General features: G+C 39.9%; 1 protein-coding gene across 1 annotated transcript in view; it reads left to right on the plus strand.

Annotated features, from left to right (window-relative positions):
* HERC1 (HECT and RLD domain containing E3 ubiquitin protein ligase family member 1) overlaps window positions 1-21113 on the plus strand; it is a 239046-nt gene that overhangs the window by 97848 nt on the left and 120085 nt on the right. The window contains 6 exon segments of the mRNA XM_017863682.1: window positions 1110-1254; window positions 1360-1531; window positions 3319-3453; window positions 4074-4239; window positions 17214-17339; window positions 18928-19149. Coding sequence (XP_017719171.1) covers window positions 1110-1254; window positions 1360-1531; window positions 3319-3453; window positions 4074-4239; window positions 17214-17339; window positions 18928-19149 — 966 coding nt within the window.

Raw genomic sequence — 21113 nt, forward strand, 5'->3', positions numbered from 1 at the left:
TCTGTTGCTCAGGCTGGAGTACAGTGGCACAAACATGGCTCACTGCAGCCTTGACCTCCTGGGCTCAAGAGATTCTCCCCGCCCAGGCTCCCGAGTAGCTGGGACCACAGGTCTGTGCCACAATGCTTGGGCAATTTGTAAAATTTTTGTGGAGGTAGAGTCTTGCCACTTGTCCAGGCTGGTGTTGAACTCCTGAGCTCAGGTGATCCTGTTGCCTTAGCCTCCCAAAGTGCTGGGATTACAGGCTTGAGCCACTACACCTGTACAGTGCTCTTTATTTTTTAATTGAAGTGGTTTAATCTCTCACCAGCAGTCTTTCCTAAAATAATTGCAAGACAAAGACAAATTCTCAAATTTGATGGCATAAAGATAACAGTCTATATAATCTTACCAAAATCTATTGAAGATAAAAAAAATCATTCAGATTGCTGATTGTTTTGATTTTGTTGATTTCGGGTTGCCAGATTGGCAGTCACTCACCTATTTGTATTGCCAAAGACAAAATTTTTCCCCCCACCTAACCCTTTCCCCAAGCATCTTAAATCAGTTAGTGCTTATTTTGGTATTGATTAGCCAAAAATGAAGATGATAAAGGGGAACTATCTTGCTACTGCTTCACATGACCCTCTTTGTAAGTGATAATTATTGTAACAATGAGGTATTTCTAAAACTAAATAATAAACATCAGTTTTGTGATTTATATAATCCATTTTATATGATCATACCTTGTTCTGATCTTAAATCTCACCAGAATAGTGAGAAACACATAAAGGATAAGTTTTTAGACAGTATTTTCAAAGCTGGTAAGATGGGGCAAATATAACAAATTGCAAGCCAATTAGTAGTTTAGCAGACCCTCTCTGAAGACCTTTCTGTTTTTTCTATGACCAATTATTTTTATTTTCAGATCAGCTGTTTGCCTATACAGTGAACACCTAAAGGCAGCATGATAAATTGCTATAACAATCTTTAAAATGATCAAAATGATTTTAACATCAGAAAGTTCTATCAAACCATGCTTTAGTTTCATAGATTTTATTTATCCCTAAACAAGCCAACAATCTAATCATCTCAGGAAGTTATGTGTAGTGTATTTTTGTTTTTTTCAGGTCTATGCTTGGGGCTGCGGAGCTTGTCTAGGTTGTGGTTCTTCAGAAGCTACTGCTTTGAGACCCAAGCTTATTGAAGAACTGGCTGCCACAAGAATAGTTGATGTTTCTATTGGAGACAGTCATTGTTTGGCTCTTTCTCATGGTAAAGTCATTTGTTTTTAGGGAAATAATTAACTGTTGTCTTGTGAAATACATTACATTTGAATTTGGCTTTTCTTTTATATAATACTTTATATTTTGTTTTTAGATAATGAAGTTTATGCCTGGGGCAATAATTCAATGGGGCAATGTGGTCAGGGAAATTCCACAGGTCCTATTACTAAACCAAAGAAAGTGAGTGGCTTAGATGGCATAGCTATTCAGCAGATTTCAGCTGGAACATCACATAGTCTAGCCTGGACTGCTCTTCCTAGGGACAGGTAAGAGTGCTTCTGTTTAAAAATTCTTGTGTGTTTTAACACAAGAGACACCAATAGAAAGTAGAAACACTAATAAAAACAGAAGTAATTGTGCTTTGTTCATAAAATACTCTTATAGACATATATAGTGTTGCTTTTTCTCTATCATAGAAATGACATTAGATTTCTTTTGATTTGAATGTTGAGGTTAGACATGTTTCAGAAACAAGAAGTCATACCCAGTATTGAAGACGTTGTCTTTTAAACATTTTGAATTCTCTCTCATCTCTACATGCTGATTTAAAAAAATTGAATGGCTGCATATCAAGAGGAACTTAAAATAATCAAAATCAGAACTAGGCTTTATTGATTTAATGTTTAACCACAGTGCTCTTTATCTGGTTGCTTTTTGAAATTTTTTTTTTTGAAAAAAAAAATTGTCATACTTTTAAATCAAGGAGGTTACTTTTGCAGAACCTTAGCTTTTCCTAAAGTGCTGTGTGTGTTTAGTCAATCAGGTAGGTAAGTTTTAGTCACTATTAGGAGATTGAATTTTAAAGAATGTTTGGGTTATTTCAGATATTTTCAGATACACATGGGCTAATCTATAGCTTAGAATGTATTTTATTTGCATTCTATGCCTTTGACTCAAAGGGTTTTTAAATGATATTCTAACCAATTAAAAGTATTTATCGATCGTTATTCCTCTAACGCAAAAGTCAAAATAAATAAGTTGAATATAAATAATTTGCTGTTAGCATTAAATATCCAACTTCCCACTTCATATGTAGAGAGTTGGGTCCCAAGATCTTAAAAGTATTCACAAGAAATTTCAGGATTTTGTCTTTTAATAGATTTCAGTATATCACTCTATAGAGTCAGGATATTTTTCTTAATATGAAGTATACATCTTTTGGACTCTTAGAACCAGATGGGCTTTAGTAGATCATGTGACTCAGCCCTCTGCTTTCAGGTGAGTGGATATCCAAACCTTCCAAAACAGGTGGTGGTTGTATATTTTCCTCTTAAAGATGGCAAATTCTTGGTTTTCCTTAGTCACTAAAATGAAAGGTTGTATCACTTTCATAATCAATAATGTCTTCTTTGTATCTTGTTGAAGTCATTCAGCTTTAATGTATATATGTACTTTTTGGTTTTTTTTTTTTTTGAGACGGAGTCTTGCTCTGTCGCCCAGACTGGAGTGCAGTGGCCGGATCTCAGCTCACTGCAAGCTCCGCCTCCCGGGTTTACACCATTCTCCTGCCTCAGGCGCCCGCCACCTTGCCCGGCTAGTTTTTTGTATTTTTTAGTAGAGACGGGGTTTCGCCGGGTTAGCCAGGATGGTCTCGATCTCCTGACCTCATGATCTGCCTATCTTGGCCTCCCAAAGTGCTGGGATTACAGGCTTGAGCCACCGCGCCCGGCCGTATATATGTACTTTTTGAGATGGATTCTGACTCTGTCACTCAGGCTGGAGTGCAGTGGTATAATCTCTGCTCACTGCACTGTTTGCCTCCCAAGTTCAAGCAGTTCCCCTGTCTTAGCCTTCCAGGTAGCTGGGACTACAGGCATACACCACCATGCCCGACTAATTTTTATATTTTTAGTAGAGATGGGATTTCACCATGTTGGCCAGGCTGGTCCTGAACTCCTCACCTCAGGTGATCTGCATTCCTTGGCCTCCCAAAGTGCTGAGATTACAGGCATGAGCCACCATGCCTGGCCAATATATGTTTTAATTTTCGTTTTTGATTATGGATAAAAATGTCATTTTAAGACTTTTATTATTTTCTTATGTGTCCTTCTAGACAAGTTGTTGCATGGCACCGACCTTATTGTGTAGATCTTGAAGAGAGTACCTTCTCACACCTGCGTTCTTTTCTTGAGAGATACTGTGATAAAATAAACAGTGAGATTCCCCCACTCCCTTTCCCTTCATCAAGGTATGTTATATGTATGTTTTGTATGTGTGTGTGCATGTGTATAAATTGTTCCTTTTGAGTTTTGACTTACTGTTCTTTCTTGTTTGTTTTCCCAAATTATGTGGAACTTTTTTATAATCTAGAAAAGAGCTAAACTTAGTTACTTATTGATAATAACTTCTAGGAAAAAGTTACTCATAATTTCACAAATCATGTTTTAAAAATTACTGTTGTTCGTGACTTGACAAATTTTTTTTTTTTTTTTTTTAGACAGAGTCTTGCTCTGTCGCCCAGGCTGGAGTGCAGCGGCATGATCTCAGTTCACTGCAACCTTTGCCTCCCAGGTTCAAGCGATTCTCTTTCCTCAGCCTCCTGAGTAGCTGGGATTACAGGCACCTGCCATCACGCCGAGCTAATTTTGTATTTTAGTAGAGACGGGGTTTCACCATGTTGGCCAGGCTGGTCTCAAACTCCTGACCTCAGGTGATTCACCCACCTCGGCCTCCCAAAGTGCTGGGATTACAGGCGTGAGCCACTGCACCTGGCCAGCAAAATTTTTGAAGAGAAAAAAATGTTACCCAAACTGGATAGCACATGCACTTTTATGTTCCAAAAATTCATAGAAGTTTATTTGGTTTCAGAGAACACCACAGTTTTCTCAAGCTGTGCCTGAAGCTACTTTCAAATCATCTTGCTCTTGCACTTGCGGGAGGGGTAGCTACCAGCATTCTCGGGAGGCAGGCAGGTCCACTTCGAAATTTGCTCTTCAGACTGATGGACTCAACTGTCCCAGATGAAATCCAAGAGGTAAGAGAATAGGACTTGTGAATCTATCTGAAATCACATCTTTCTCTGAGATTTTAGCTATACAATATATTCAACTGTACATTGAACAATTTCAATTGGATGTTGTTTCTCTTACTCCTGTTTTCTTGGTGAGAGTATTTTTGGTTAACTCATCCTTTGAGACAAAGGTCAGATGCCATCTCTAAGAAACTTTTTATTCCTGCCCTCCCACCAGATTTGGTTTTTCTTGTGTATGTTCTCATTACATCACATTGTATTCTAGTTGCTTATTTATAAACATGTCATTCTTTTTTCACCAGAAGATGAGTTCCTGAGGGCAGGGAGCTAGTGCATGGCTTGGTCAGTAGTAGTAACTGAATAAGTGGACTGGGTCATCTACTAGAACTGTAACCAGAGCTAAGGAGAGAAAGGTCAGGTTAAGGAGAAAGAAGTGGCCTAGAATAGAATACTGATTATAAATAAGGAGAGTATAGTTTGGAAAAGAATATTTAGTATTATAATACAATATTAAATTTGGGGGAAACTTAAAAATAAATATTTGTAATACAAAATACAGAAAATAAACTGTTTTGGCAGGTAATAATAGAAAGTACAGTAATTTTTAAACCAGTGCACTCCTAAATTATCAATGGATCAAATAAAGAAATTACAAGATAAATTTTAAAATACTTAAGATTAATGAAAACAAAAACTTAACATACCAAAACTCATGAAATGCAGGTAAAGCTGTGCTTGAAGGAAATTTTTTTTTTTTTTGAGACGGAGTCTCGCTCTGTCACCCAGGCTGGAGTGCTGTGGCCAGATCTCAGCTCGCTGTAAGCTTCGCCTCCTGGGTTCACGCCATTCTCCTGCCTCAGCCTCCCGGGTAGCTGGGACTACAGGCGCCGCCACTTCGCCCGGCTAGTTTTTTGTATTTTAGTAGAGACAGGGTTTCACCGTGTTAGCCAGGATGGTTTCGATCTCCTGACCTCGTGATCCGCCCATCTCGGCCTCCCAAAGTGCTGGGATTACAGGCTTGAGCCACCGCGCCCGGCCCTTGAAGGAAAATTTATAGCTTATAAACATCTATATTTAAAAAAAAAAGAAATATATCGAATCAGTAGTTTAACCTTCTACCTTAAGAAATTAGAAAAAGAAGAGCCAACTCAACCCAAAGCAAGTAGAAAGAAGGAACTAATGTAGATTAGAGTGAAATTTAAAAAATAAAGAATAGAAAAACAGTTGAGGAGATCAAGGAGACTAAATGTTCGTTCTTTGAAAAGACAAAATCAACAAACCTCTGGCTGGACTAACCAAGAAAAAACAGGGACTTAAATTACTCAAATCAGGAATGAAAGATGAGATATTACTACTGACCTTACAGAAATCAAAAGGGAAATTGAGAGGCAGAGCAAGATGGTGGAATAGAAGACTCCACTGATCATTCCCCCTGCTAAGGGCACCAGTTTAACAACTCTACACAGAATAAAGCACCTTCATGAGAACCAAAAATCAGGTGAGCACTTACATTACATAGTTTTAACTTCATATCGCTGAAAGAGGCACTGAAGAGATAGAAAAAACAGTCCTGAATTGGCAGTGCCACTCCTCCACCTGCAGCAGTGGCAGTATGGTGCAGAGAGTGTCTCTGGGTGCTGGGGGAGGGAGAACACAGCAATTGTGAGACATTGAACTCAGTGCTATCCTGTTAGAGAAGAAAGGAAAACTGGACCAAACTCAGCTGACACCGGTCCACAGAGGGAGCATTTAAACCAACCCTAGCCAGAGGGGAATCGCTGATCTCAGTGGTCTAAATTTTAATTCCTGCAAGATTCACCACTGAGGGCTATAATGCCGTGCGTCTCCAAGTAAACTTGAAAGGCAGCCTAGGCCAAAAGGACTGCAACTCTTAGGCGAGTTCTAGTGCTGAACTGATACCAGAGACAGTGGACAGAGGGGCATGTGACATACTGAGACACCAGCTGGGGTAACCAAGGGAATGCTGGCTCACCCCCCACCACCCCGACCCCAACACCAGGCTACACAGCTCATGGCTCCAAAAGAGACCCCTTTCTTCCACTTGAGAGGGAAGACTGGGCAGGACTTTGTCTTGCGTCTTAGATACCACTGGATCACAGCAGGATAGGGGACCAGTCAGAGTCACAAGGCTCCCTGTTCCAGGTGCCAGCTCTCAGATGACATTTCTAGGCATACCCTGGGCCAGAAGGGAACCCACTGCCTTGAAGAAAAGGACTCAGTACTGGCAACATGCATCACCTGCTAACTTAAGAGCCCATGGGCTGTGAATAACCAGCATTGATACCCAGCTACTACGTCAAGGGCTTTGGGTGAGGCTCTGAGACTTTCTGGCTTCAGGTACCAGCACAGGCACGGAGGGATAGAGTACCAGATACACTCTTGGGATCCCTGATTCCAGGACTTGATTCTTAGATGGCATTTCTAGACCTGCCCTGGTCTACAGGAGAACCCACTGCCCTGAAAGGTGAGTCCCAGGCCAGGCAGTATTCACCATAAGCTAACTTAAGAATCCCTGGGCCTTAAGCTTAAGGGAACATTGATGCTTGTCTGGCAATACTCCTTGTGGCCTTGGGTGGTGGTAACTATGGGGTGAGGCTCGTCTAGCTTTGGAAAGGGGAGGCACGAATGAAAAAGACTGTGTTTTGTGGTTTGAGTGTCAGCTCAGCCATAGTACACTAGAATACTGGGTAGACCTCTAAGGTTTTTGACTCTAGTCCCTGACTCCCAGATGGCACCTCTAGACCCACCTGAGGCTTGGGAGACCTCGCTCCCCTGAAGGAAAGGACACGGCCTCGCTGGCTTTGCCACTGGCTGTTTGTGGAACCACAGAGCCTTGAGCGAACATAGGCAATAGCCAGGGAGTTCTTACAGCAAGCCTTGGGTGAGACCCAGTGCTGTGCTGGTGCTTTGCTGGATTCAGGTCCGACCCAGTGTAGTCGTAGTGGTGGTAGCCGCAGGGGTGCTTATGTCACTTCACCCCCAGCTTTAGGTGGCTGAGGAGAGAGAGAGAGAGACACTGAGACTGTTTGGGAGAAAGTAAGGGAAGAGAACAAGAGTCTCTGCCTGATAATCCAGAGAATTCTCCCAGATCTTGTCCAAGACCATCAAGGTGGTACCACTATGAGGCTGCAAGAACCACAATGTTACTAAAGCAGGTATGGTTTAGATCACAACACCCCAGTCCTTTAAAATACCTGGAAAGCCCAAGATATATCTGGAAAGCCCAAGAAGGATGGGTACAGATAAGCCCAGACAGTGAAGACTACAATAAATACCTAACTCTTCAATATCTACTAGCATCCACACCATCCATGACCTAACCAAATGAACTAAATATGGCACCAGGGACCAATCCTGGAGAAACAGATTTGTGACCTTTCAGACAGAAAATTCAAAATATTTGTGTTGAGGAGAGTCAAAGAAATTCAAGATAGCACTGAGAAGGAATACAGAATCCTATCAGATAAATTTAACAGAGATTAAAATAATTTGAAAGAATCAAGTAGAAATTCTGGAGCTGATAAATGCAGTTGGCATTTCGAAGAATGCCTCAGAGTCCTTTAATACCGGAATTGATGGCAGAAGAAATAATTAGCGAGCTTGAAGACAGGCTATTTGAAAATACACAATCAGGCTGGGCGCGGTGGCTCACGCCTGTAATCCCAGCACTTTGGGAGGCCAAGGTGGGCAGATCACAAGGTCAAGAGATAGATACCTTCCTAGCCAACATGGTGAAACCCCATCTCTACTAAAAATAAAAGAAAATTAGCTGGATGTGGTGGTGCGTGCCTGGAGCCCCAGCTATTCGGGAGGCTGAGGCAGGAGAATCGCTTGAACCTGGGAGGTGGAGGTTTCAGTGAGTCGAGATTGTACCACTGCCCTCCAGCCTGGCTACAGTCTGACACTCCATCTCAAAAAAAAAAAAAAAAAAAAAGAAAATACACAGAGGAGATAAAAAAATATATATATATATAAAAGGATGAAGCACACCTACAGGATCTAGAAAATAGTCTCAAAAGGGCAAGTCTAAGAGTTGTTGGCCTTAAAGAAAAGTCTCATGAAGAAAAGCCCAGGACCAAATGGGTTCACTTGTGAATTTCACAAAATGTTCAAAGAAGAATTAACACTAGTTCTTCACAAACTCTTCCAGAATGTAGAAGAGGAGCTAATACTTCCCAACTATATTCTGTGAGGCCAGTATTACCCTAATAGTGGACCAAGACATTGCAAGAAAAGAAAAACTATAGACCTGCTATTAAAGGACTCTGATGCATTCTTCAGTATCCATTTTGAAGATATATGTAAACATTCTCGACAAACTACTAACAAACCAAATCCAGCAACTTACCTAAAAGATTGTACACCATGACCAAATGGGATGTATCCCATTTTCAGAGTATGAAAATCAGTCACTATAATACACCATATTAATAGAAAAATGAACAAAAACAATGTGATTATCTGGATGCTGAAAAGCATCTGACAAAATTCAACATCCTTTCATGATAAAAATATTCAACAAACTAGGAATAGAAGGGAACGTTCTTAACCTGATCAAGGGCATCTATGAAAAAGTTATAGTTGATATCATATTCAATGGAGAAAGACTGAAAACCTTCCCTCTAAGATCAGGAATAAAATAAAGATTTCCACTAAGTTATAGTTGATATCTAGCTGGGACAGTTATATAAGAAAATGAAATAAAAGTCATGTAGATTGAAAAGGAAGTTGTAAAACTGTTTTTGTTTGCAAATGACGTGATTTTGTGTGTAGAAAATCCTAAGGAACACACACACACACTCATACACAACTATTAGGGCTAGTAAAAGAGTTCAGCAGAGCTTCAGGGTAAAAGATAAATTTACAAAAATTGTTTCTATACAACAATGCACAATCAAAAAATGAAATTAAGGAAACAAGTTTATGTACAAAAGCATCAAAAAGAATAGGATACTTAGAAATACATTTAACAAAAGAAGTGTAAAACTTACACACTGAAAGAATGAAACATTATTGAAAGAAATTGAAGACCGAAAAAAATGGTAACACACCTCATATTTATGGATTGCAAGACAATATTGTGAAGATGTCAATACTTTGCAAATTGGTTCACAGATTCAGTGCCATCACTCTCAAAATTGCAGCTGGCTTTGTTTGGCGGAAATTGATAAGCTGATCTTAAAATCATACAGAAATTCAAGGATCCAGAGTAGCCAAAACAGTCTTGAAAAAGAAGAGTAAAGTTAGAAGACTCACACTTTCCAACTTCAAAACATACTACTTTATAGTTATAGTAATAAAAATAGAGTGGCTGTGTCAGAAGGATAGATATATAGATCACTGGAATAGAATTAAGAGTCCAGAAATAAACTCATACATCTGTGGCTTATTGATTTTCTACAACAGTGCCAAAACAATTTCATGAGAGAATAGTGTCTCATGGTACTCGGACAACTGTATACCCTCATGTAAAAGAATGAAGTTGGGCCGGGCGCGGTGGCTCAAGCCTGTAATCCCAGCACTTTGGGAGGCCGAGGCGGGCGGATCACAAGGTCAGGAGATCGAGACCATCCTGGCTAACACAGTGAAACCCCGTCTCTACTAAAAAATACAAAAAACTAGCCGGGCGAGGTGGCGGGCGCCTGTAGTCCCAGCTACTCGGGAGGCTGAGGCAGGAGAATGGCGTGAACCCAGGAGGCGGAGCTTGCAGTGAGCTGAGATCTGGCCAGTGCACTCCAGCTTGGGTGACAGAGCGAGACTCCGTCTCAAAAAAAAAAAAAACAAGAATGAAGTTGGCCGCGCTACATCACATACAAGAGAAAAGGTTAACGTCAAGAATGGAGTAAACGACCTAAATATGAAGAGCTACAGGCTTGGCGCGCGGTGGCCTCAATGCGCCTGTAAGTGCCCAGCACTTTGGGAGGGCCGAGACGCGCGATCAGGTCGAGGCTCAGGAGAGTCGGAGACCATCCTGGGCTAACACGGCGAAACCCCGTCTCTAACTAAATATTTATCCGCAAAAATTTACCGGCGCGAGATGGCGGCGCGCCTGTCAGTCCCCCAGCTACTCGGGGAGGCTGAGGCGAGAGAATGGCGTAAACCCAGGAGACGGAGCTTGCAGTGAGCTGAGATCCGGCCACTGCACTCCAGCCTGGGCGACAGAGCTGGCTATTTGAAAATACACAATCAGGCTGGGCGCGGTGGCTCACGCCTGTAATCCCAGCACTTTGGGAGGCCAAGGTGGACTCCGTCTCAAAAAAAAAAAAGCTACAACTGTAAAACTTACAAAAGAAAACATAGGACCAGGCTCAGTGGCACACGCCTGTAATCCCAGCACTTTGGAAAGCCAAGGCAAGTGGATCACCTGAGGTCAGGAGTTCAAGACCAGCCTAACATGGTGAAACCCTGTATCTACTAAATACAAAAAATTAGCCGGGCATAGTGGAGGGTGCCTGTAATCTCAGCTGAGGCAGGAGAATTGCTTGAACCCAGGAGGTTGAGGTTGCAGTGAGCTGAGATCACACCATTGCACTCCAGCCTGGGAGACAAGAATGAAACTCTGTCTCAAAAAAAAAAAAAAAAAAAAAAAAGATGGGCCGGGTGTGGTGGCTCACGCCTGTAATCCTAACACTTTGGGAGGCTGAGTGGGCAGATCACGAGGTCAGGAGTTTGAGACCAGCCTGACCAACGTGGTGAAACCCCATCTCTACTAAAAATACAAAAGTTAGCTGGGCATGGAGGGGTGCGCCTGTAATCCCAGCTACTTGGGAGGCTGGGGCAGGAGAATCACTTGAACCTGGGAGGCTGAGGTTGCTGTGAGTGGAGATTGCACCACTGCACTCCAGCCTGGGTGACAGGGCAAGACTCCATCTCACAAAAAAAAAAAGAAAAAGAAAAAAATAAAAAACATAGATGTAAATCTTTATCACCTTGGATTAGGCAATGGTTTCTTAGCTGTGACATCAAAAGCACAAACAACCAAAGGAAAAATAAATTGGACGTTATCAAAATTAAAAACATTTGTGCTTCAAAGGATACTTTCAAGAAAAGATAGCACACAGAATGGGAGAGATACTTGTAAGTCATATATCTGATGCGGTTCTAGTTTCTAGAATATATAAAGAATTGTTACACCTCAACAATAAAAAAGACAGATACCCCAGTTTTAAACATGAACAAAGAATCTGAGTAGACATATCTCTAGAGAAGAGATACAAATAGCCAGTAAACACATGAAAAAATGTTCAACATCATTAATTATTAGGGAAATACAAATCAAACCCATATTGAGATACCACTTCACACCCAATAAGTGACAGTAATCGAAAAGGCTGACTAATAGCAAGCGTTGGAGGAGGTGGAGAAATTAGAGCCTTCATGCATTGCATGAGAATGTAAAATGATACTGCTGCTTTGGAAACAGGCAGTTCCTTAGTTAAACATAGAGTTGCGGTATGATCCAGCAGCTCCACTACTAGGTCTGTACCCAGAAACATTGAAAACATATCTCCACACAAAAACTTGTATATGAATGTTCATAGCAGCATTATTTATAATAGTCAAAAGGTGAAAACAACACAAATGTCTGTCAACTGATAAACAAATGAATAGAATTTGGTATATTCATACAATGTAATATTATTCAGCCATAAAAATGAATGAAGTAGTGATACATACTACAACCTAACTAAACCTTCTAAATATGCTAAGTGGCTGGCCACAGTGGCCCACGCCTGTAATCTGCACACTTTGGGCGGCGAAGGCGGGCAGATCACTCGAGTCCGGGAGTTCGAGACCAGCCTGGCCAACATGGTGAAACCCTATCTCTACTAAAAATACAAAAATTAGTTGGGTGTGGTGGCACATACCTATAGTCCCAGATACTTGGGAGGCTGAGGCACGAGGATTGCTTGAAACCAGGAGGCAGAGGTTGCAGTGAGCTGAGATCACACCACTGCACGCTATCCTGGGCAACAGAGTGAGACTTTCTCATTAAAAAAAAAAATTTTTTTTTTTGCCAAGTGAAGAAGCCAGACACAAAGGGCCATATATTGTATAACTCCATTTATTTATTTGTTTGTTTGTGTGTTTGACAGAGTCTTGCTCTGTCGCCCAAGCTGGAGTGCAATGGCTTGATCTCAGCTCACTGCAACCTCTACCTCCTGGGTTCAAGCGATTCTCCTGCCTCACCTCCTGAGTAGCTGGGACTTCAGGTGCACAGCACCATGCCCAGCTAGTTTTTGTATTTTTAATAGAGACAGGGTTTCACCATGTTGGCCAGGCTGGTCTTGAACTCCTGACCTCAGGTGATCTGCCTGCCTTGGTCTCCCAAAGTGCTTGGAATAGAGGCATGAGCCACCGTGCCCGGCCTGTATAACTCCATTTATATGAAATGTGCAGAATAAGCAAATCCATAGCAATAGAATATATGTTAGTGGGCTGGGTGCAGTGGCTCATGCCTGTAATCCCAGCACTTCGGGATGACGAGGAGGGTAGATCACTTGAGATAAGTAGTTTGAGACCAGCCTGGCCAACATGGTAAAACCCATCTCTACTAAAAATACAAAAATTAGCCCAACTTTGTGGTGCATGCTTGTAGTCCCAGCCACTGGGGAGGCTGAGGCAGGAGAATCGCCTGAACCTTTGAGGTGGAGGTTGCAGTGAGCCGAGATCACGCCATTGCACTCCTGCCTGGGTGACAGAAAGAGACTCCATCTCAAAAAAAAAAAGTACGTTAGTGGTTGTTGGAGGTCTTGAGCAGATATAGGGAATGACTGGTAATGGGCACAGGGCTTTTTTTTTTTTTTTTTGGTAGTAATGAAGATATTCTAAAATGGAATAGTGGTGATGGTTGCACAACTCTGAATAGACTAAAAACCATTGAATTTTATACTTTTAAGAGGTGAATTCTGTGGCATGTGGATTGTATGTCAATTTTAAAAAAAACAATAAACTGACTTTTCAAGTAGAGGGACATATGCCCTGAAATGGGGTTGGAGGAATATTATCCTGGTGGTGAGTAGGAACTGTGGTGATTTAATATTTATCAGAAATGGGGTAGTGTAAGATTTTGAAAAGGATAAAAGTACTAGAATAAAATAAGGAAAAGTAAAGTTAAAAAATTATATTTTGGATTATCTTTTTTATTCTTTGGGTCTTTTTGACAGCTGTTCCATCTTAGAAGAGTACTTGGAGATAGAGTCTTCCAGGATGTTATACACAGACTGTTTCTGTTTACAGCTATTTGTGTTCCTCTTTTCTTATTTCTAAAACTTCTAGTAATTTATCTATTTGCAGTAACCACATTGCTGCTGTTTCTTGTATGCTTTCCCACTATTTTCCTTTGACCCTGAGTTTTCTTTTTTTAAAAAATGTTTCATTTGAACTACCTGTAGACTTAAGGAAATATTGCATAAATAATAGTTTTCGTATGTCTCTCACCCAGCTTCCCATTATGTTAATGTCTTACATAACCATTATATAATTATCAAAACAAAGAAATTAGTATTGGTTTAATACTATTAAGTAAACATCTTGTTAGAGATTTTATCAATTTTCTACTAATGTCCTTGTTTTGTTGGAGGATCCTATTTGGGATCCCATATTGCTTTTAATTGTTACTTCTCTTCTGTAACAATTTAGTGTCCTGCAACAATTCCTCAGTCTTTCCTTGTCTTTCATGAGCTTAACATTTCATGAGTATTTAATTATTTTATTGAATATCTGTCATTTTTTCATGATTGGATTGAGTTATGTATTTTGGGCAAGGATACCACAGAAATAATGTGTCCTTGGTATATTATTACATGAGTTTAATGATGTCCATAAATCTTGTTACTGACAATGTCAGCCTCAATCACATGGTTAAGGTGGTTTCTGCTGGGTTTCTTCATCCATCAGTAGCTTCTGAGAGAGAATTGATAGAAAATACATTAAATGAAAATATGCTCACACTTAAATAGTTTGACAATTGAATATCTTCATGAATGGTTTAGGCATAAAATTCTAAATTGGAAATCATTTTTCCATAAGACTTGTGAAGTCATTGCTTCATTGTCTTCTAGTTTTCAATGGTATTACTTAGAAAATCAGTGAGCTTCAAATTTTTGATCCTTTGTATGGAAATCTGTTTTTCTCTCTAGATGCTATATAGCAAGTTCTTCTTGTCCTTTGTGTTCTCACATTTCAAAATGATATGAACTGATGTGGGGAAAGTCATAGCCTTCAATATTAAAACATTATCTTGGCCAGGAATGGTGGCTCATGCCTGTAATCCCAGCACTTTTGGCGGCCAAGGTGGGCGGATCACTTGAGGTCAGGAAATGAAGATCAGCTGGCCAATATGCAAAACCCCTTCTCTATTAAAAAATACAAAAAAAAAAAAAAAATCTGGAAATGTTTTGTTGATTGCCTCTTCATTGTTTTCTGTGTTCTTTCTTTCTCTCTGGAACTCCTTGTTATTGGGATACTTGACCTCCTGAGCCAGTCCTCTTAATTTTCTTGTGTTTTCCTTCCTGTTTTCCATCTTTTCCCCCCCTCTATTTTATAAGAAATTTAATTCTGTGTTCTAGCCCTTCTATTGAGATTTTTCTCTTTCTTTTATCTTTTTAATTTATAAGAGCTCTTCATTCTCGAAGTGTTCCTTTCTTAATAGCCTTCCATTCTGACTTACACTTTTGAAGATACTAATTTTGTTCTTGTTTCTCCCTGTGTACTTTCTTTGTTTAATTAGACCATTTCTGTTAGTTTTAGTCTCTTTCATAATAAAGGCTTTCCTCAAATTTCTAATAACCTTTGGCTTCCCAATAATGGGTAAGAGTGTGATGCTGTCGCTGGGCTTGGTGGCTCATGCCTGTAATCCCAGCACTTTGGCAGGCTGAGGTGGGCAGATCACCTGGGGTCAAGAGTTCGAGACCAGCCTGGCCAGCATGGTAAAACCCCGTCTCTACTAAAACTACAAAAATTACCTAGGCATGGTGGCGCATGTCTGTAATCCCAACTACTTGGGAGGCTGAGGCAGGAAAATTGCTTGAACCCCAGAGGTGGAGGTTGCGGTGAGCCGAGATCGTGCCACTGCATTCCAGCCTGGGTGGCAAGAGCAAGACTCCATCTCAAAAAAAAAGAGGTGTGATGCTGAAAGGCTGATTGATGCTGAAAGTTCTCTACACAGGGATGAGGTTTATCAAATTTATTGTAGATTGATATGGCTGGGCTGTATTTTAGGGGAAGGCAACATTTCATGCCTGTCACTTAAAGTCTTTTCTACTGGGCTAGTGAGATTCTTCAAAGGAAGGCTCTTCTAAGCTACTGCCAGAAGGTATAAACCTGAGTGACAATCATCTGGTAGGGAACAAGAGTTTAGGAGTCTCAATATTCAGAATGAACACTTTGTCTTAAAATCACCCAATTTTAGTTTGGTGTTCCTACCTTCAACTGTGCCTGTTATCTTAACCAGTTTTCAACCAATCCTGTTTTGAGCTCTTCCTTTGTTCCCTCTTGCAGAAGTGTATGAGCCTCTAGGAATTCTACAGTATAAATCAAAGTGTTGTTTGGTTTTTCTCATTTTTGACTTAGGGTGTAGCCATTTCAGATCTTTTAAGTCAGTTACCTTTAATCTGTTCCTTTCTGTTTCCAAAATTTTGATGCTGATTTTCCTTTTCCATTTTGGGGAGGGGAGTCTTTTTGAATTATCTGCCCAACCCTTGCCCATTGTTTTAGATGGCCTTTTGGAAACAGAATATGTGCACTCAGTTCTTAATCCTTAGTCACCTTTGTTGAATTTCCACAGCTAAAATTTGATTTTACTTTGATTTTAGCTTTATTTTAGTTTGAGTAGAGTAACCTGAGAAAGTCATTAAAGATTTGTTCTGTTCTTGACTGTGTTAGAGGACACATGCTTTTTGATGGAAGGGTTATTCTTCTTGTGTACTTGAATTTTTCAATCATTATAGTAATTCAAAGAATTATTAATAGAACATTGACTTATAGAAAATTGAGTATTCGAACTTACAGGCAGTATGGATTTTATCTAGTTCAACACTGTTTTTACTGATAAAGAAGCCATGACCCAAAGAAGTTATGAGGCCTAAGATAATGCAGCTACTATTCCTTATGCTCTTCCCACTATCTGGACCTTTGTCTAGCCAGGTCCTACTAATTCTGTAATTCTTAAATGTCTAATCCTCAGGGAGATCTTCCATGAGCCCACAGGCCATGTGAATTGCCATGTTTGTGTGTTCAGGCAAGTTCCTGCACCCTTTTACTTTCCCTGTGTGACTCCTTTCACATTTACACTTTCTTGCTCAGAGTCTTTCTTTCCCATTAGACTGTAGGCTCATGAAAGCAGAGATGTTGTCTGTCTTACTCATTTCTGCACCCGAATCACTTTGCATGGAGCCTTACCAGGCTGAATGCTATAGAATCAACACTAAATATTTGTTGGTTGATTAAGATTAGTTACTTAGTGGCAAATCCAAAATATTTATTCTTAGCTTTCTTTTTTTTTTTTTTGAGACGGAGTCTCGCTCTGTCGCCTGGGCTGGAGTGCAGTGGCCAGTTCTGAGCTCACTGCAAACTCTGCCTCCCGGGTTTATGCCATTCTCCTGCCTCAGCCTCCGAGTAGCTGGGACTACAGGAGCCCGCCGCCACAGCCGGCTAGTTTTTTGTATTTTTTAGTAGAGACGGGGTTTCACCGTCTTAGCCAGGATGGTCTCGATCTCCTGACCTCGTGATCCACCCGTCTCGGCCTCCCAAAGTGCTGGGATTACAGGCTTGAGCCACCGCGCCCGGCCCATAGCTTTCTTAAAGGCATCTGAAGGAGGACTTATGTGCTTTCTTTTTTATCATGCCATCTTTTTTAGACTTAACATGATCCTAATAGTGAATTCACTTTAAGTGTGTTTTTATTAAAAACTAAGAACCAGGCCGATCAGTACACTTTTCTCTCTTGATTTTAGGTGGTAATTGAAACTTTGTCAGTGGGAGCAACCATGCTGTTACCTCCATTACGAGAACGGATGGAATTACTTCATTCTCTTTTACCTCAAGGGCCTGATAGATGGGAAAGCTTATCTAAAGGACAGGTAGGCCTTTGCTTACTATGTAAGTAAACCAGCAGTATCATAAAAATTTGGACTGAGAAGAAAATAAAACTAATCAATTGCCATGTGTTCATGGAGCATAAGTACTTGATGGGCCTAGTAAATCCTGGTTATTTAATGTTTTATGCTGAAAGAATTCTCAGGTGTCTAACAACCTTAGGTGAAGCAAGTGATAATTTATTAAGTTATTTGGGGCTAATTATTAGAATAAGGACTAATTTTTCCAGTGTTTCTTATGGTACTAAGCCAGACACTGTGGTTTATTTGTAGTATGCTGAGTTGAAATCAAGTGCATGTGCTGCTGTTGGTTCCATGCTGAGAACTTTGTCTGAAATTGTTTGTATAAAGAGTATAGGTGACCATTAGGAAAAAGTATTTGATGATATGAGTATACTTATTTTTTCCATTTTTATATTATGTACCTTAAAATAGTACCTTTTGCTCCACCAAGTAGAAGTTACCAGATTCAGAGATACAGATTTTAGGAAAAAAAATTGGTACTTATTTGCAATAAAATATTTATTGATACTTTTCCTTCTTTTTAAATCTTTTTTAGAGACAGTCTTGCTCTGTCACCCACGCTGGAGTAGGGTGGTGCAATCATGGCTCACTCTAACCTTGAACTCCTGGAGCTCAAGGGATCCTACTGCTTTTTCCTCTGGAGTAGCTAAGACTGCTGGCATGTGCCAGCACACCTGGCTAATTTTTTAATTCTTATTTTTATAGCTGTGGGGTCTTGCTGTATTTCCCAGGCTGTTGTTGAACTCCTGGCCTCAAATGATCCTCCTGCTTTGGCCTCCCAAAGTGCTGGGATTATAGGCATGAGACCACTGTGCCTGGCCCACAGATTTTTTTTTGTTTTTTTTTTTTTGAGACAGGGTTTTTGCTCTGTCATCCAGGCTGGAGTGCAGTGGCATGATCACGGCTTACTGTAGGCTCAACCTCCTGGGCTCAAGCGATTCTCCCACCTCAGTCTTCTGAGTAGCTGAAACTACAGGTGTGCACCACCACGCTCAGCTAATTTTTGTATTTTTTGTAGAGGGGGTTTCACTATGTTGCCCATGCTGATCTTGAATTCCTGGACTCAAGTGGATCCGCCTGCCTTGGCTTCCTAAAATGCTGTGATTACAGGCATGAGCCACTGCGCCCAGCCTACAGATGATTTTTAACGAATATTTTGCGTTAGTTTAGATTTCAAGTGATTTATTTTAAATGTTAGAATAAGTAGTTGTCATTGGTAATGTCACGCTGTAGAATCGTGTGTCATACTATTTATTGCCATTTCGTACTCCTCTCTACTTATAGTACTAAAATATTATGCATAGTATGCTTTGTTAGCTTAGAGATTTAGGTATTATAATGAAGACTGAAAGAAAAACCTATAAGTTGTATTTTCCTAAATCCTATTTCCTAAATGGGATTAATTGGGTAGTTTTTATAATTACATACCTCCTGAAGATGATTGTTTAATAAGATATTAAGTGGATTAGTGTAGTTTTTTTCTGGGATCCTTTTGTTTTATTTTCTAAAACAAATGTTAGTTACTTGTTCATATTTTATTGTTCTTTAGAGAATGCAACTGGATATCATTCTGACAAGTTTGCAAGATCATACCCACGTAGCCTCCCTACTTGGCTATAGTTCACCCTCTGATGCAACTGACCTGTCTTCTGTGTGTGCTGGCTACGGAAATCTGTCAGATCAACCTTATGGCACTCAGAGCTGCCATCCAGATACCCACCTGGCTGAAATTTTGATGAAGACCCTCTTAAGAAATTTAGGATTTTATACAGTAAGTTGTTCTTTCATTGCAGTAAAAGAAGAATAAAGGGGTAGGGATCTCTTTAGTCAAGGTAATTTGACATTTAAACACCTTTGATAGAAATTAAACTCTAGACCCCTCTCCCCTAAGGGGAAAAACATGTCAGGTTTTCTGAAATATTGTGGGGACCAAATAACATGTAATTGAGAAGTTCAAAGGGATTTATTTTAGAATTTTACCAGATTTTTCTGATATTGTAGAATAATACACAGAATAAAATAGTCAAGAACATTTTTAGAGAGAAGAATAATGAGCAAGGCATTAACCTTGCCAGACATAATCTTATAATGAAACAATGTTCTTGGTACTGAATGAGAATAGGTTGGTCAGTAGGATAGAGGACAGTGGACCTTGTAGCTTTCCCTATATTAGGATGCCATTAATTCTAAATCTCTAGTGTTTCTTAAATTCATCTTTTTTTCCCTGCCATTTCTTTGAGTTCTAAGCCAGATCATTATGATTCAGTGCTAATGGTGTTACAGCTATTGTCACTATTGCTGGTCTCTTCTCAGCATCTCACTGCTGGAATAACTTTGTATTAAATAACTTCTTTATATTAAAGAATACAACTTCTTTGTATTAAATTAAAACTCCTTCAGGCCAGGCGCGGTGGCTTATGCCTGTAATCTCAGCACTTTGGGAGGCCGAATTGGGTGGACCACCTGAGGTCAGGAGTTTGAGATCAGCCTGGCCAATATGGTGAAACCCTGTCTCTACCAAAAATGCAAAAATTAGCCAGGCGTGGTAGCTGGCACCTATAATCCCAGCCACTCAGGAGGCTGAGGTGGGAGAGTTGCTTGAACCCGGGAGGCAGAGGCTGCAGTGAGCTGAGATCATGCCGTTGCACTCCAGCCTGGGTGACAGAGCGAGACCCTGTCTCAAAACAACAACAACAACAACAACAGCAACACCCTTCAGACCCTTCATCATTGGCTCACACACCGTTCTTATCTGAGCTCATCCTTTTCCAGAATTGTACATTGTACACCTATTTCCTGTTGTTTTTCTCTACCAATCTGTGATGTAAGACTTGACTATTCTAGGAAACCTTGCCCAAATAACCCCATCTAGCTAGAGATGTGTATAACTACACATCTCTGTACTCATCAGCACTTACAGGATCAGAGTGTACTGTGCAACTTAACTTTGAATTGTTTGTGTATCAATTCATATTGTTTCCTGTGCCTCTTCAGGGCTTGGTCTATGTACTCTTTTTCTTCCAATACAAGTCTTAGCGCTCTGTCCCACCCACATTAAAAGGTTAATCCCTAAGTCAGAGTGAAAATTCTTCCTACAAAATTCTTTTCTTTCAGGTTTAAGAATGTAAATTTAATCTGATGTTAAGGAGTAATGGCTACAAATGGATAAGAACAATGTTGTGTATATAGCCGTTTGTTAATGACCAAAACTTTTTCCCAAAGTTACAGGGAATGTTACAACAAAGTTGTAAGGAATATTAGGGCTGAGGCAGATTTATATATTATATGGAAATGGAAATAAAATACTAACTGCTTTTAGGTTGAAATAATAAATTAATGTCTCTTTCTGATGTGATTTAAACCAAATTTGTTCTAAGATTTTAAAATAACAGTACTAATTAACAACTTATAGCAAGGGCCCTACAGTTTTCCCATATTCTATCTTGTATATTGTATACATAGACCAAATTTTCTGCCTGAAGGTATTCAGCACATGATTATTTACAGGAAATAAAGTTGGAAATAGCAGAAATATCTAAAAATAGAGGAGTGGTTAAGTAATTTATGGTATATGTGTTCAATGGAATATTGTATTTTATAGATACATGGTTTATGAAAATGGGTTATGATTCCATTGGAAAAGAGCAGATTAAAAATAGAATATGCAGTACAATATTATGAAAAATATTTTAAAAGGACAAAATCAGGAAAGAAATACACCAAAAAATATTATAG

The sequence above is a fragment of the Rhinopithecus bieti genome, unplaced genomic scaffold, assembly GCF_001698545.2.
Source record: "Rhinopithecus bieti isolate Rb0 unplaced genomic scaffold, ASM169854v2 scaffold_72467, whole genome shotgun sequence".
NCBI lineage: Eukaryota > Metazoa > Chordata > Mammalia > Primates > Cercopithecidae > Rhinopithecus > Rhinopithecus bieti.